Source organism: Malania oleifera, chromosome 2, assembly GCF_029873635.1.
Source record: "Malania oleifera isolate guangnan ecotype guangnan chromosome 2, ASM2987363v1, whole genome shotgun sequence".
NCBI classification, from domain to species: domain Eukaryota; kingdom Viridiplantae; phylum Streptophyta; class Magnoliopsida; order Santalales; family Ximeniaceae; genus Malania; species Malania oleifera.
This window is the reverse complement of record NC_080418.1, coordinates 118,041,167-118,056,089: the sequence shown is the minus strand read 5'-3', so window position 1 is coordinate 118,056,089 and position 14,923 is coordinate 118,041,167. Positions and strand designations below refer to the sequence as shown.

The 14,923-nt window shown below is 35.7% G+C and overlaps 1 protein-coding gene across 1 annotated transcript in view; it reads left to right on the top strand.

The window, feature by feature from the left end:
- Positions 1-927: 927 nt before the first annotated feature.
- LOC131148327 (scarecrow-like protein 33) overlaps positions 928-14,923 on the top strand; it is a 28,037-nt gene continuing 14,041 nt past the window's right edge. The window contains exon 1 of the mRNA XM_058098042.1: positions 928-2,907. Within this exon, the coding sequence (XP_057954025.1) occupies positions 928-2,907 (1,980 nt within the window). The remainder of the gene's footprint in view (positions 2,908-14,923) is intronic.

Here is a 14,923-nt window from a genome sequence, read left to right as displayed (position 1 = left end):
GGGGCCCAAGCCTTGGAAAATGTGTTTCAATTTGCTGTTGTTTTTTGTTGGCTTCTCTAAGAAGCTGGGTCGGAGCTTGTTTGGAATTTATCTATCATTTTTGTATTCTGGTGGTTTTACGAAACTTCTCTAGCGAGCTGCTGCCTCTCTTGTTGCTCTGGCTGTTTCACGGCACCACTGCTCATACGCTTGCTTCTTTGGCGAGCTGCCATTCCCAGTGGAAGTATTCTGGAAGTACCCTTAACAGCCCTTGGTCTTAGACTTATTCCTGCAAGCAAAAGAATTGTTATCAGCAAATTGGGCTTTCAGTTGTGCTTAGATTTATACTCTATTTTAGTTGGCTCTTAGAGCTTTGTTCTCAATATTTGGTGAGATATTTCATCTTGTTACATTTGTTATATACTTTTGTGTATTTTGTAAGGCTTGTGCCTTTTGTACCCACTTTGTACGAACTTTGGTCATAGTGCATTTGGACCGATTGGTCCCATGAGTGTAACTCAATATTTGAGGAACGACGCTACATTTCTTGTGTCTGACTTTATTTAATTTTTACATTACACCATTAATTTACTCATTCTTCCCAAAATAAGAGCAGACTTCAATAAAATTTTCTTCACTACCTCTCTATCTCAAAATAGTGCTGATTGACCGACCATTCACATCTTTGACAAGCTCGGTCTTGGGGAACAAAAAGTCGCTTCATATAACATATTTTACTCTCTCTGTCTTCGTCCTTTTCCCCCTCCTGGTTTCTCCTTGGTTTCTCCATTAAATAACTCCAGCCTTTTCAACTTTCATTTCTCCCGCATCTACGCCGGTTCTTATATATATCAGTTTTGAAGCCCATCTTATACAGTTTTGTATGGTGGGGTTTCTGAAACTTATTCCATCTCGAAGAAATTAAACTCCTTTGATCTCAATTAGTTCATGGATTTTCCTTCTCTTCCACCTGATCAGCAGGAGCCAGCTGATTGCTTGGCTCCGCCTTCCATGGTGAACCAACCCGAAGGAGACTCTGCCAATCGGCAACATTTTCCTGATACCATTTACAACGAAATGGCAGAGCTGCTCATGGAGGAGGACATGGCGGAAATATTCATCGACCCATTGGCTCTCCGAGTCGCCGAGGAATCATTGTACGAAGTTCTGGGTAAGCAGTATCCTCCTTCACCCGAAAAGCCCACGCCTTTCTGCTGTGTTCGTACTAGCAACTCTGTTCTTCACTCCACTTCGGCATCCACCTCAAAAATGCCCATCAGTGGGAGCTCTGCCGCTGCGCCTATGGACCCTCATGTAAGTTCAACACCTTCATCTTCAAATCCTTTTATTAACCAGAACGAGTTCGTATTTATGTTTCAAAGAGGGGTACAGGAAGCTAGTAAGCTCCTTCCAAACATTGATTTGGAAAAGTCTAAGTGCACGTGGCTTCCAAAGTGCAAGGGCGGCGACGCCGGCGAGCCGGAGGCGAAGAATGATCACGAGTCATTGAGAGATGATGAGTCCATAATGTTGTTTAGGAGAGGGGTTGAGGAAGCTGGTAAATTCCTTCCAGTTATTGATTTGGGCAACTATAACTCTGCTCTGCGGCCAGGATCCAAGGAGCTTGACGGTGGAACGGGGAAGAATAATCATGACAGGGAGGAAACAGATGCAGAAGAAGGAGGGAGGAGTAACAAGCAGCTGGCGGTTCGTGCGGAAGAGGAGGAGTTGTCGGAGATGCTCGAAAAGGTTTTTCTCTTTCCTGAGGAAGATAAGGAGCAGCAGGCGTGTACTGCTGCTCATGAAGTTCAGCAGAATGGACAAAACATGTTGTTGCTTCAGAATAAGCAACCATGTGGCTTTAAGGTTGGGGTACGTGCGAGGAAAAGGAGAAGTACACAAGTGGTGGATTTGAAGACTCTTCTTTTTCTTTGTGCCCAGGCCATAAATGATACTGATTTGAAGGCTGCACATGAAATGTTGAAGGAGATTAGGCAGTACTCTTCTCCTTTTGGGGATGGAACTCAAAGGATTAGCCATTATTTTGCCGATGGTATTGAGGCACGATTGGCGGGAGTTGGGAATCAAATTTATAGTACCTGGTATTCTAAGAGACCGTCGCCCGACGCTATGCTGAAATCTTATGGGGCATTTGCTTTGGCCTGCCCATTCAGAAGGATTAGTTTATATTTTGGGAACCATAATATTTTGGGTGTGACTAACGGAGCAACAAAGATTCACATCATAGATTTTGGTATTCAATTTGGATTCCAATGGCCCATCATTGTGCGGGATCTCTTAGCCAGAGTTGGTGGGCCTCCCAAACTTCGCATTACAGGACTTGAGATCCCTCTACCTAGATTTTGCAGAGCACAAAAAGTTGGGGAGATGGGACATCGCATGGCAAAGTATTTTAAGCGCTTTAATATTCCATTTGAGTACAATGCTATCGATAAGAAATGGGATACTATTCAAATTGAAGACCTTAAGATTGACAAAGATGAGGTCATTGCTGTAAATTGCCTATACCAATTTGAGAATCATCTACTTGATGACACAGTTGCCTCGAAGAGTCCAAGGAACGTTGTTCTAAACTTAATCAAGAAGATGAATCCTAATATATTTATCCATGCTATTAATAATGGGTTGTTCAATGACCCCTTCTTTCTTACTCGATTTCAGAAAGCATTCTACCACTACTCGACATTGTTTGATATGATGGATTCTACCTTACCCCGTGAAAATCCAGGAAGGATGATGTTTGAGCAAGAGATTTTTAGGCGTGAAGTTATGAATATTATTGCATGTGAAGGTTTAGAAAGAGTTGTAAGGCCTGAAACGTACAAGCATTGGCATGCTCGAAATATGAAGGTTGGGTTTAGGCCACTTCCGCTAAATAGGGAACTCATGAAGACATTAAAGGAAAAGGTAATATCTAACTACCACAAGAATTTTGTGATTGAGAAAGATGACCATTGGATGCTATTGGGATGGAAAGGCCAAATTTTACTAGCTCTCTCTTGTTGGGTTCTAAAGGAACCCTAGGGCATTTTTATATTGCATAACTATTGAACTATGAAATTGTTTCAAAGCTACTATACCTCATGTTCCATCGCCGTGCTTTAAGAATGAAAATTTGAAGCAAAACGTATGCACTTTTCATCATGAAGAAATTGCAATTACATTTCACTAGCTAATTGGCTTATTTGTTCAGAGATTTTTGCTTATATATATTGTTTTTGGGTTCTTTCACATGTATTTAGCGAGACATGAGAACTAAAAAATTGTCCGCATTTTTTTTGAGTTTTAAATTTAAATAAATAACTAGCTACTCTATAGGTTTATGTTGATTGTTAGGCATATTCAAGGGTTGGCTAACGTTAAGCCAACAAGTGTACTCACCCCCAACAAAATTGTAAATGATAAAGACTATACTAAAAAAAAGTAACATTATTAATTCGATTGAATAATGTTTGAAAATCATTCTAAATTATTTTTTGAGTGACATTGCATATTTGATACTTTCACATTAATTAAAGGTATCAAATTAAAGGTATCAAACTGAAATTTTGTGACAATTTACCTTTGACTATTAATGTTTTGCTTAGTTTTAAGAATTTTGTCATCTACCATTAGTGTGGGACCGCATGCAAGATTGCTTTAGTATTTTCGAGAAAATGTTGTCAGCACAACTCATTATATTATCAATAAGCAACCTTTTATAAAGCAGGATGGTAAAGTGGCCAAAAAGGTTTGTATAAGTCATGAGGTTAATTAATCTACAGAATGAATTCAAGAAGGCTTGAAAGAGTTTCAAGTGAAGATTCAGAGACTCTAAAAAGTAGTAAGAGTCAAATGCTTAAGGAATAACAAAACAAAGGACTAGATCAATCCACTAATAGCAGTATTACACAAGCCTAAGGTCAATCTAGTGCATGTAATATAAATCAATGTAAATTTACAGCGGAATTTAAACTGTAATAGAAATTTAAACAGGCATGCACAATAAAGCGGTAAAGGAGACGACACCAGAAATGTTATCGAGGTTCAACTAACTGCCTATGTCCCCATCTTGGCTAACAAGTACAAGGATTACCACTATAAGCTCACTTCAGGGGTGGAGCGGCACCTAAACAATCAAGTCAATTAGCACAGGGCTGACCTTAACAATTACAATCAGGTCAAATTAACACAGGACTGACCTCAACCTTTAACAACCAATCCTTATCGGGCTGGATTACCGTCCCCTCGGGCCACGCCTGGAATACAACAGATTTCTCAAACAAATTTGCGTACAACAAATATGCTTCTTAACTAAGTAGATTATGTACCAATCTAATCAATACACTACCGAATGATATGATAAGATAAGCCCAATGTGGTCTTAGTATCTACTCTCAAAGTTATATGCAATTAATGTAATTAGTACGTGAGAGTGAAAGTAATAGGATCTTTATATCAAAATAATATTATCAATCACAATGCACCAGCAAAGATCACATGCACACTTCAAATATCTCAATAAATATTTTTCTCAAGATAAATCACAAGAGATGTTCAACAATGGTTTGTAAAAATTTATTTGATCTTTGTATTAAGAATATAATCTCAATCACAAGATATAGCAGCAAAGATCAAAAGCCCTCAAACAAATATCTCAAAATGTTTTTCTCAAATATAAGTACAAGAGATATTTTGAAAATGATTTGTAAAATATTTTTAGCAGTCAAAATCCAATGTGAACTCCTTGAGTTATTGTAATGACGATGCAAAACTCAAAGGCTCAATGAAGTATTCCTAAGGAAGACTTATTAACAAAGTCTCCTAAGGAAACTTGAAGCTTTGCTCTTTAATAAAAAAACCTCCATCAGTCAATAGCAAAAGAGAGCTTAAGCCTTTGAGATGAACACCCACGCACACTTACAAAGAGATTTAAGCAATAAAATCGAGTAAGAATGAGTGTAGGAGGCTTAAAAATGGAAGTAGGATATTTAAGAGGATTTTTGCAAATGAAGGGGTATACATAGAATTCCCCAAAATTATAACCATTTAAGGCATATTAGTCATTTTAGGAAAATTTTAATTGAGGTTAGTAAAAATAAAAACATTTTTAACCTTGGTAAAATTTGTCAACCCGAGAACACCGGTCTACCGAACTTAAGGTTCAGTTGACCAAGTAACATAGTTTGGTCGACCGCTGAAAAATTGAACTAAGAGTTCGGTCGACCGTACTGAGGGTCTTAAAGGCAATTTTCCAATTTCGCACGATTCGGTCGACGAAGTGAAATTTGTACTCAATGGTTTGGTCGACCATGGCTTTGAGATTTCCCATGTGGGGGATCGATCGACCAAGGGGTTGCCCATATATTTTTGGTTGGTCGATCGAGTGGTCAACTTGTTGACCTAGGGAGGTTCGGTCAACGAGGAAGTTGGAGAACATTTTTGGTCGGTCGACTGAAGGGTCAAATTATTGACCCAGAGGAGGTTCGGTCGATCAAAAATCTCAGTGTAACTAAGTTTGGTCGACCGAACATGCCATCCTTGGACGTTTAGGTCCTATTCCAATTATAATGTTGTCCCTATACATATAATGATTAATTTTAAGGCAATAGGAAACATTTTCATGCATAATAGTGTCCTATGGCAAGTCTAAAGGCTTTGAAAGCCAACCGAAAAAATTTGGTGTCGGCCGACCTTTTGTCGACCAAACGATGTCCTATGGTCATTTGGTTTCCCTATGGTCATTTGAGCTTATCTACCATATCATGCATGTAATGCATTTGATTATTACAGACCAATTCCTATATACTATTACAGACCCAAATGAAGAATTGAATTACAATACAACATGAAATAGTTTTCAGGGTCTTTAAGTCTTCACTTCATGTGCCAACAACTTGATTTGCAAATATATACACATGCACACAAACTAGATAGCCATAAAATATAACAAGTATTTGTCATTATCAAAACTAGGTGTGACCTATGAGGTTAGCATTCTTCCCTTTTTGATAATGACAAATATACCATACAAAAAGTGGGTATAGCCTTGAAAGGCTCCCCCTGACAATATGCATTATGTAAAAGTTTGTTAATACAAATAATTTTTCTTAAGTGCAACCCAATATTTGCCTCTCCCCCTTTTGGCTACAGCAAAAAGGGCTATGAAAGTAATAGCCTTAGGCAATGGGTATAAATCATTAGTACACAAAATAACTTTGGGAATTTAAAAAAAAATATTCGGCAGCATGCTGTTTGAAAATAGGACATTTCCCAAAAAAAATCCTGTATAAAAAATGACTTGTTTTGAGTTTAAAGATCTAACAGTTTATTCATAACTACCAACTCAAACAGTCCAGTATGATCAAGTAGTATTACTTTCAGCATCCAAAAAGATAATATAATCATACAATGCACAATGAATGACAAAGTATGAAATATGACAATTGAGCACACAAACTATATAACTGGTTATTAAAATGGTTTAAATGACATGAAAAACGTAGTTAAACCAAAAATATCCTCAAACCATGGCAAATAAAGCATTTCATAAGACCCGTAGAAAATTAGAATTTGAAGACATGCTGCATAAAAATAGGTTTAAGCATAAACATGATCTAACTAGTTCACATGCATTTCGTGTTAGATCAATGAACCAATTATACAACACCCCAAAAAAAATTTATAGACAATATAATTCATGACATAAAATTTCAAGACAATACAAGCACAGTCATGAAGACATTTCAGCACACAAGCAAGACAAAAGATATACTCTATATGAGTTCAATTCTTGCTTAAAAAGAAATATATATAAATAAATATATGTATGTATAAAGATATATCCCCTTAAATTCAATAAATATTGGGGTTGCTTGCTGAAAAAGAAGTTTTAAGGATCAAGTAAGCACTAATTTTCTAGTTTGTCAATTAAGCACATACAAAAATATAACCAGAAAATCACAACCATGATGGTACTAAAGATTTAACAATCACATATAAGATCATATGGAAAACACAAACAACTTGTGGCAAAGCAATAAATATCAACTTAAGATTTTCACAAAGATTATTTCATTTAAGCACATGTCACACTATATTTAAAACATATCTAAGTTAAAAGGTAGTGAGCATAACAGGGTAGATATTTAAATTTAGATGTTCCCCCTATCAATTTGAACCATAGCTTAGATGAAATAAATTATTTAGACCTTGCAAGGGATTGATTTCATTAAATATGCCAAAGTATAAGTGAGCACACAAATCATTCTTCAACAACTATACTGGATATCTATTAATAATATTTATCTCTAATCAGTATAGTCATCCCTATAGACAACAAGTGCATCGAAAATAGATATTAAGGCATTCTATGCAATTAATGACCAAAGAACATTTCATTTCAAATCATAGAACTTTAAGTGCAGGATACAATGTTCAAGGATATCAGAAGAGCCTCAATAGTCCAAAACTGAAATGATGCGTATAAGTTCTTTGAGCCTTTTCTACAGGGATGGAGCTGAGCTCCTCTAAATGTCTGATGATTATATTAGGATGAAGTTTAATTATTTAATTGATTTTCACTCATCCTTTCAAAAAATATTTTAAATTTAATTTTATTATAATCATCTTTGGACAAGGTTTTATGTTGGGAAAATTCTTGTAGAAATTTCGGCAGCATGCCGTCTGTAAATCAGATATTTTCCCATAAAACTTGTACTTGATAGTGGGTTGTTTTCAAAAGATAAATCATATAAAGTAAGCCACAACCTAATATCCACAACTAGCATGCAAATTATATCATTGCATCCGCCATGCAGGAGGCTTTCAACACAACCATGCTTTCCAGTAATTCAATCAAGAACTCATAAAAGAAATGAACTATCCAAGATATGACATGACCAGTAACTAACAATGGATAGTTATGAGATTAGTGCAGAGTTGTTCTCACAAGAGCATACAGACAAATAAGCATAAATAAAAATTGAAAGCATTTTAATGTATATAATCATAAAAGAATATATGCTCCCCCTGAGTTATGCTCTCAACTCATTTTATGCTTTTTCTTTCATCTTCAAGTTCAATAACCAAGAGTTATAATATTTTCAATGATTCTAACTTGACTTTGAGTTCTTAGGCTTAACGGACCAAAAAATCACAATGAATATTTCTTTGAGAGTTCTAAGCCTATATTTGCCTCTTTTCTTATGATTTACAATACGTGAGAGGTCTAAGTCTAAATGGCTTGTCTTTGTTATCGTTCATGCATAGGTTTCTCAGTTATTACATTTTCATATATGTTGAAACCAATAGCAATCAAATTAGCCATTTAACTTAATTCCCAATGCTGAAGCTCTAATGGATTTGAGTTAATGTTTGAAAGCTTATGAAAGGAATTTTGGATTAATACTCTTGAAAGATTAAAATTTAAGTTATGTTCAAAGAGTATTCATTATGAGTGGACATGATATGCTCAACTTAAGATTTGTATATTCAAGTAGGAATTAAGTATTGAGAATAATATGCCAAACACAATTGCCTTATCCATTTGGAAATGGATTTTCATTCAAGTATGTTATAGCCGATGTTTTCATATTTTATCCAATCATTATGATATATATATATATATATATATATGTGTGTGTGTGTGTGTGTGTGTGTGTGTGTGTGTGTGTGTGTGTGTGTTAAGTTTAAGTTGGATATTTTATCTGAGATTGCAGTATTTCTCAACCAAATACAATAACGTGTCAATTAGATATGCAGTATATTCAGCAAGGGAAATAAATCAAGCACAATGCAGAATATAATGTGGGAAAAGTAAAAGTGACACCGAATATGTTATCGATGTTCGGAAAAAGTTCTTACCTCCCCGCCTTGGCTCGCAAGCCCAATGATTCCACTAAGGCTCACTTAACGGGTGGAGCAACACCGTTTAAGACCAAGTCAAATTAAAACAGGGCTGACCTCAACCTTTACACACTGTCCTTGCGGGGCGGAGAAGGCCCTACCGATCCTTACAGGCTAGGTTAAACCCCCTCAGGCCACGCCTGGAATACAATCAATGAAGATAAAATTTTGCATACTATTTTAAGTTCTTCTACACAAGTAGATATGTACCACAATTTAGTCCAGATAAATATGCACTCACGGATGATAGTATTTATGCTCAGGTGAGATCCAATATGTAAACTCTCCAAACTATTGAGTGTATGTATATGTGAGAGTTCAACCTTTGATTCAAGATATGATATTCAACAAACAATTAATCAAAGGTAGTTTAAAGCACAATCCAAATCAAATATCTCAAAATGTTTTTCAAATACTTTAAGCACAAGAGATATATGAAAAATATGCTTGTGAAAAAGATTTTATACAATTAAAAACACAAGCTTAATGAGTCTTGCAATGAGGCAAAGACTCACTAGATACAAAAGTTTTCCCACACAATGGTTATTAGTTATACAGGGGGAAAAACCTTGGCTAAAACTCTCAATTAAAAACAATCAATCCACTAGAACAGGGAGAGTTTTGAGCAAGTGGAATCAAAATGGGATCACTCAAGAACACTCTTAAGAAGCTTGATTTATCAAGGGAATAGCAAAAAAAGATTGTATGGGTTTTGTATTTGAAAAATATGCATTAAAAAACTTAGAGGATTTTTAGGCTAATCCAAATGCTAATCTTATCTTAATTGAGCAAATGAACACACACACACACACACGCCAAAATTATAACCGTTGGGGACACCAAGGGAATTATTAGAATTATTTTAAATGAGTTTAATAAAATTAACCTTGTTTAACCCCAATTAATCATGGTAAAAATTAGGCCAACCCCGAGAGTTTCGGTTGACTAAACCATAGGTTCGGTCGCCCGAACAGACATATAGGAAAAAGTGAATTTTCCATGTTCGAGTGCCTAAAAATGAGTTCGGTTTGCTGGCCAAGGCGATTTTCCAAAATGTCTGAGGTTCGGTCGCCTAAAACTAAGTTCAGTCTACCGAACTGCACAGTTTGGTCACCCGAGGTGAAAATGAACATGAAGTTCGGGCGCCCGAGGATGTTGGAAAAAGTTAGGGTTTGAGTTCGGTCGACTGCGAACACTTAGTTCATTTGGGTTCAGTCGCCCAAAGTCAGGTCAACTATTTGACCAGACAACAATTCGGTCGACCGAGGCAATTTTACCTTGCCTAGTTTAGTCGCTCGAAGCCTATACAATTTTGAGCTAAAGTTTATACTTTAATTTAAATTCACCCCTGATGACATGTGAGTTTAGTGGGGTCCTATGCACTAAATGTGTAGGAACCTAAGGAACAATCTAAGGCTACCTGAGCATATAAGCCTATCATGCATGATGCAGTTATTAAAGATCATATTACATTACAGTCCAAAATGAAGAATATAAAAATTACAAGTACAAATAAACACATTATTCTTCATTCTTCCTTGGGGTCACCATACACCACCATGAGATAGGATTCTTTTCAATTTCATGTGTATAGTGAACTTGCATACAAGCTGAGGGCAAACATCAATACCAAGGTATTTGTCATTATCAAAACGGGATATGACCAATTAGGTCAACAACATCTTATGTTTTCAATCCCATTAAATTCAAGACCTTCTTTCCTAAGAGAGTTTCTTTGGACCTCAAGAAGTTTTTCAAAGCTGTTTTGACCCTTAGTGAATTTATAAATAATTTTGGAGCTATCCTCCAATTTTCTTTCAAGTTCAGCCATTTTCAAATTCTTTTATTTTTGCTAAGTAGAGTGAATAGATTTTCCTATTTCAACAAGCTTTGACCTATTTTCACATGTTTTTTTCAAAAAATCATTTTCCTTGGTCATTTCATTTAGCAATTTTGACATGTGAATGTATTCATACTGCAATTCTTTATAAGTAGGCATGCTATCAGAATCATCATCATCATCATCAGAATAACAAGAAGAGAAAGATCAAGATGATAATACCTCATCATCGTGTGCCATCAAGCACGAGTTAGCAACCTCGGAGTCACCACCGTCAGTGTTTGAATCATTGCTATTTTGCTTGTCGCATGACGTGCCGACTTTCATTACTTTCTTCTTTTTCTTTGATTCCCTTTTAAGCAATTTGCAGTCTAGTTTGATATGCTCAAGGTTTGATATGCTCAATTTTGCTACAATCATAACATGTGGGAGCATTTGATTTTTCTTTTCTTTTGCTTGGTTCTCCCTTTTCAGATACTGAATCTTTGAACCTTCTATATAGCTTGCTATTCTTTCTGAAAAGTCTGCTAAATTTTCTACTAAGCATAACCATGTCATTTCCCAATTCAAGTTCACTACAATCACAAGACATGTTAGTTGATGTTTTCAAAGCAGTCACCTTCTTTATTTTATTTTGCTCATTTACTCTCTCATTAATGGCCAACTCGTATGTGATGAGTGACCCTATCAGTTCATCTAAGGACATTGCTTTTAAGTCTCTACCCTCAACAATGGCAATAGCCTTAGCTTCCCATATAGGTGGCAAGCCCCTAAGGATTTTCCTAATCATCTCCTATGTGGATATGTCTTGCCTAATGCATGTAGAAAGTTAATGATATAAGTGAAGCATGTGTACATGCTCTGAATATATTCACTAGTGTTCATCCTAAAAGCTTAATATTCACTAGTCAACATATCAATTCTACTGTCTTTAACATCTCTCATACCTTCATAAGTCACCTCTAACTTATCACAAATTTCCTTGGCAGTAGAACATACCATAACCCTATTAAACTCATTTACATCAAGTCCACAATATAAAATATTCATTGCAATTGCATTTATACTTACAACTTTCATATCATCATCAATATATTCTTCCTCTGTCTTAGGAACTCTAACCTCATCTTCAATTTTTATGGGAACAAAGTTTCCTTTAAATACGACTGTCCACACCTTCCAATCAACAATTTGAAGGTATATGTGCATCCTTTGTTTCTAGAGAGTGTAATTCACACCGCTGAAAACAGGAGGACGTGTGGAAGAGGGCCTCTCAGGAAAAGGGATTACAGTATGATAAGCCATTTTGATCTTTTTGCAAAAAAACGGTTAGGTCTAAGCAACTAGTCTCTGATACCAATTGTTGACTTTACTGTAATCCCAAGAGGGGGATGAATTGGATATTTAAAAAATTTCTTTCCTAGGTTAACTAACCAGCAACAATATTTCACAAACCTAGGGTCAATCTAAAATGTGTAAGAAGCAAGCCTATAAATACAACTGTAATTAATATGCTCTAAATAAATCAAGCAACCATGCACAGTATAGAAAAGCAAATGAAATAAGGATGACACTAGATATGTTATCAAGGTTCTGCAAAAGTGCCTACGTCCCCGCCTCTAACTCACAAGCCCAAGGATTCTACTAGAACTCACTTAACAGGTGGAGCGGCACCGTATACAATTAGGTAAAATTATCGGGGCTGACCTCAACCTTTACATACAATCCTACTAGGTTGAATTTTCACCCCTTCAGGTTGTGCCTGGAATACAATAGATTCACAATATAAGTATCGTGTACAAAACACGTGCTTCTCCAATAAGTAGATTTGTACCAAAATCAATCAATGCACATCAACCAGATAAGAACTATAAGCTCAGTGCAACAATATGTAATAACTCTCAATCTAATGTCAATAAGCAATTAATTGTAGGAGTGTATTCACAATCTATCTTTGAAACACTATCAAAATATATCAATCACAAGTAGGTTTCCAAAGATTTCCAAAGAGTGCAATCAAAAAACGTTAAACTGATTTTTCTCAAAGTTTAAACACAAGAGATATTAGTAGTATAAGTTTGTCAAAACAATTTGTGCTTCACAATCACAAAACAAGCTTAGGAGTCTTGCAATACAAATGCCAAGATTCACAAGCTAAAAGGTTTCCCCACACAATTGATTTATTAATTAAATTAGGGGCAAGACCTTTGGCTAAACTCTCTATAAAAAATCAATCAAACAATCAAGGCCAAGAGAATTTAAGCTTTAGCAAGCAATGTAGAATGATTTAGAATACTCTCACTCAAATAGATTATGCAAGAGAATGATCAATGGAAGAGTATTTTGGCTTTGATTATAAAGAAGAGCTCTCAAAAATTCAGAGGAAATTTTTGCTAATCAAATTACTAATCTATTGTTAATCTTTGCAAATGAACTCATATATATAGACATCCTTAAGATTTTGACCATTGGAGACATAGCAGTAATAATTAAAATTGTTTTAAAACATGTTTAACCAAAATAACCCTATTTTGCCCTTGATACCTGCAGCAAAAAATTAGCCAACCTGAGTGTTTCAGTTGCCTGAACCTTGGTTCGGTCGCCCGAGCAGACACATGAGAAAAAGTGTATTTTTGATGTTCGGGTGCCCAGTGACTAGTTCAGTTGGCTAGTCTAGGTGATTTTCCAACCTGTTTGAGGTTTGGTCACCTGAGCTTAAGTTTGGTCTGCCGAACTTCAACATTCAGTCACCCGAGGTCAAAACATACGTGAAGTTCGGGCGCTCGTGAATGGTAGAAAAGTCCTCAATAAAAGTTCGGTCAACCGAGAACACTTAGTTCATTTCGGTTTGGTCGCCCGACCTTCAGTCAACATTTTGACTTTCCACACTTTCGGTCGACCGAAGCGTTTTCAATGCACAAGTTCGGTCGCCCAAGACCCTTTTCCAATTTAGAACTTAAGTCATATTTTTTATCCCTGATTGCATAGATAATAGTGGGGAATTTCATAAGTGTTCGTGTAAGGACCTAGGGTCTCATTAAGGTCGTTTTGAGCTCGTAGTTCCTACCCTGTATGACATGCATCAATTATTACAGTCCTTGAATAATTAATATTACAGACCCGAATGAATTGAAATATAAATTACAACAATAAGCACTTTGGGTCTTCATTTCCCTTCAAGTCCATGTACACCATATGATATTGTCAATTGATCTTGCATACAAACTCAATGCAAACATTAAATACCAGGGTATTTGTCATAATCAAAACAGGATATGACCTATAAGGTCAACATAAAGGTTTTGCTGTTTTAAATGGTCTTCTTATCAAAGGAGAAATTTTTTAGCCCTTTTACTGATGACAAAAGGGGAAAAAGGTTTATGAGCAAATTTTCTTATTTGGGGGAGAGGGTTTGTAAGAAAAATTCTAAATTCTCTTCCTTCACTTTTGGTATCTCCCTGCTCTTTTGTTATCCACAAAATGGAAAATGATAAAGATGATTCTCATGGCATAATTGTAATCATTTTTGGTATTATGTAAACTTTGTGCTTAATTGAATATTTTTTTAAGACAGCTTCGAATATAGAATGCACATTAAACTAAATTGAACTTAAATTATCAACTTGAAAAATTATGAAGTCTTCATTTTGTATATGCTTGAACTGTATTGAATATTTTTAATTTATGCATATTGTGAGGGGGAGCCTTGACAGGTGAACCCAATTTTGCTCATGTATTTGTCATTATAAAAAATTGGAAGATTGTTTACTTTTTGAGTCTGATCCCTATTTTGATAATGAAAAATCACAACATCTTATTTGTATATTGAGTATTTGAATAGGTTTATATGCCTGGAAGCACGAATGATGGATTCAAAATGGAAGCCAAAGAAGTACTTAAAGCTCACATCTATTGGCGTATTCCATGATTATCAGAAGGGCAAAAGCTTGAAGACTTGTCTAATTTTCAGTTGTAATAGTAATTAGGTTTCAATTGTGCATGCATATCTCATGATTGAATTTGAAGCTCACTAATGACCTTAGATTGACCTTAGAAAACTCCAAGTTTCATGAAAAACCTGTTATCTAAAATGCTAAACTTATACAAAAGGTTTAAAGTGGGAATGAACTTAAAAGACGGCAAAAACTAAGTTTTTCTTAAGGGTCAATCGACCGAGCTTATAGGCCCTGTCGACTA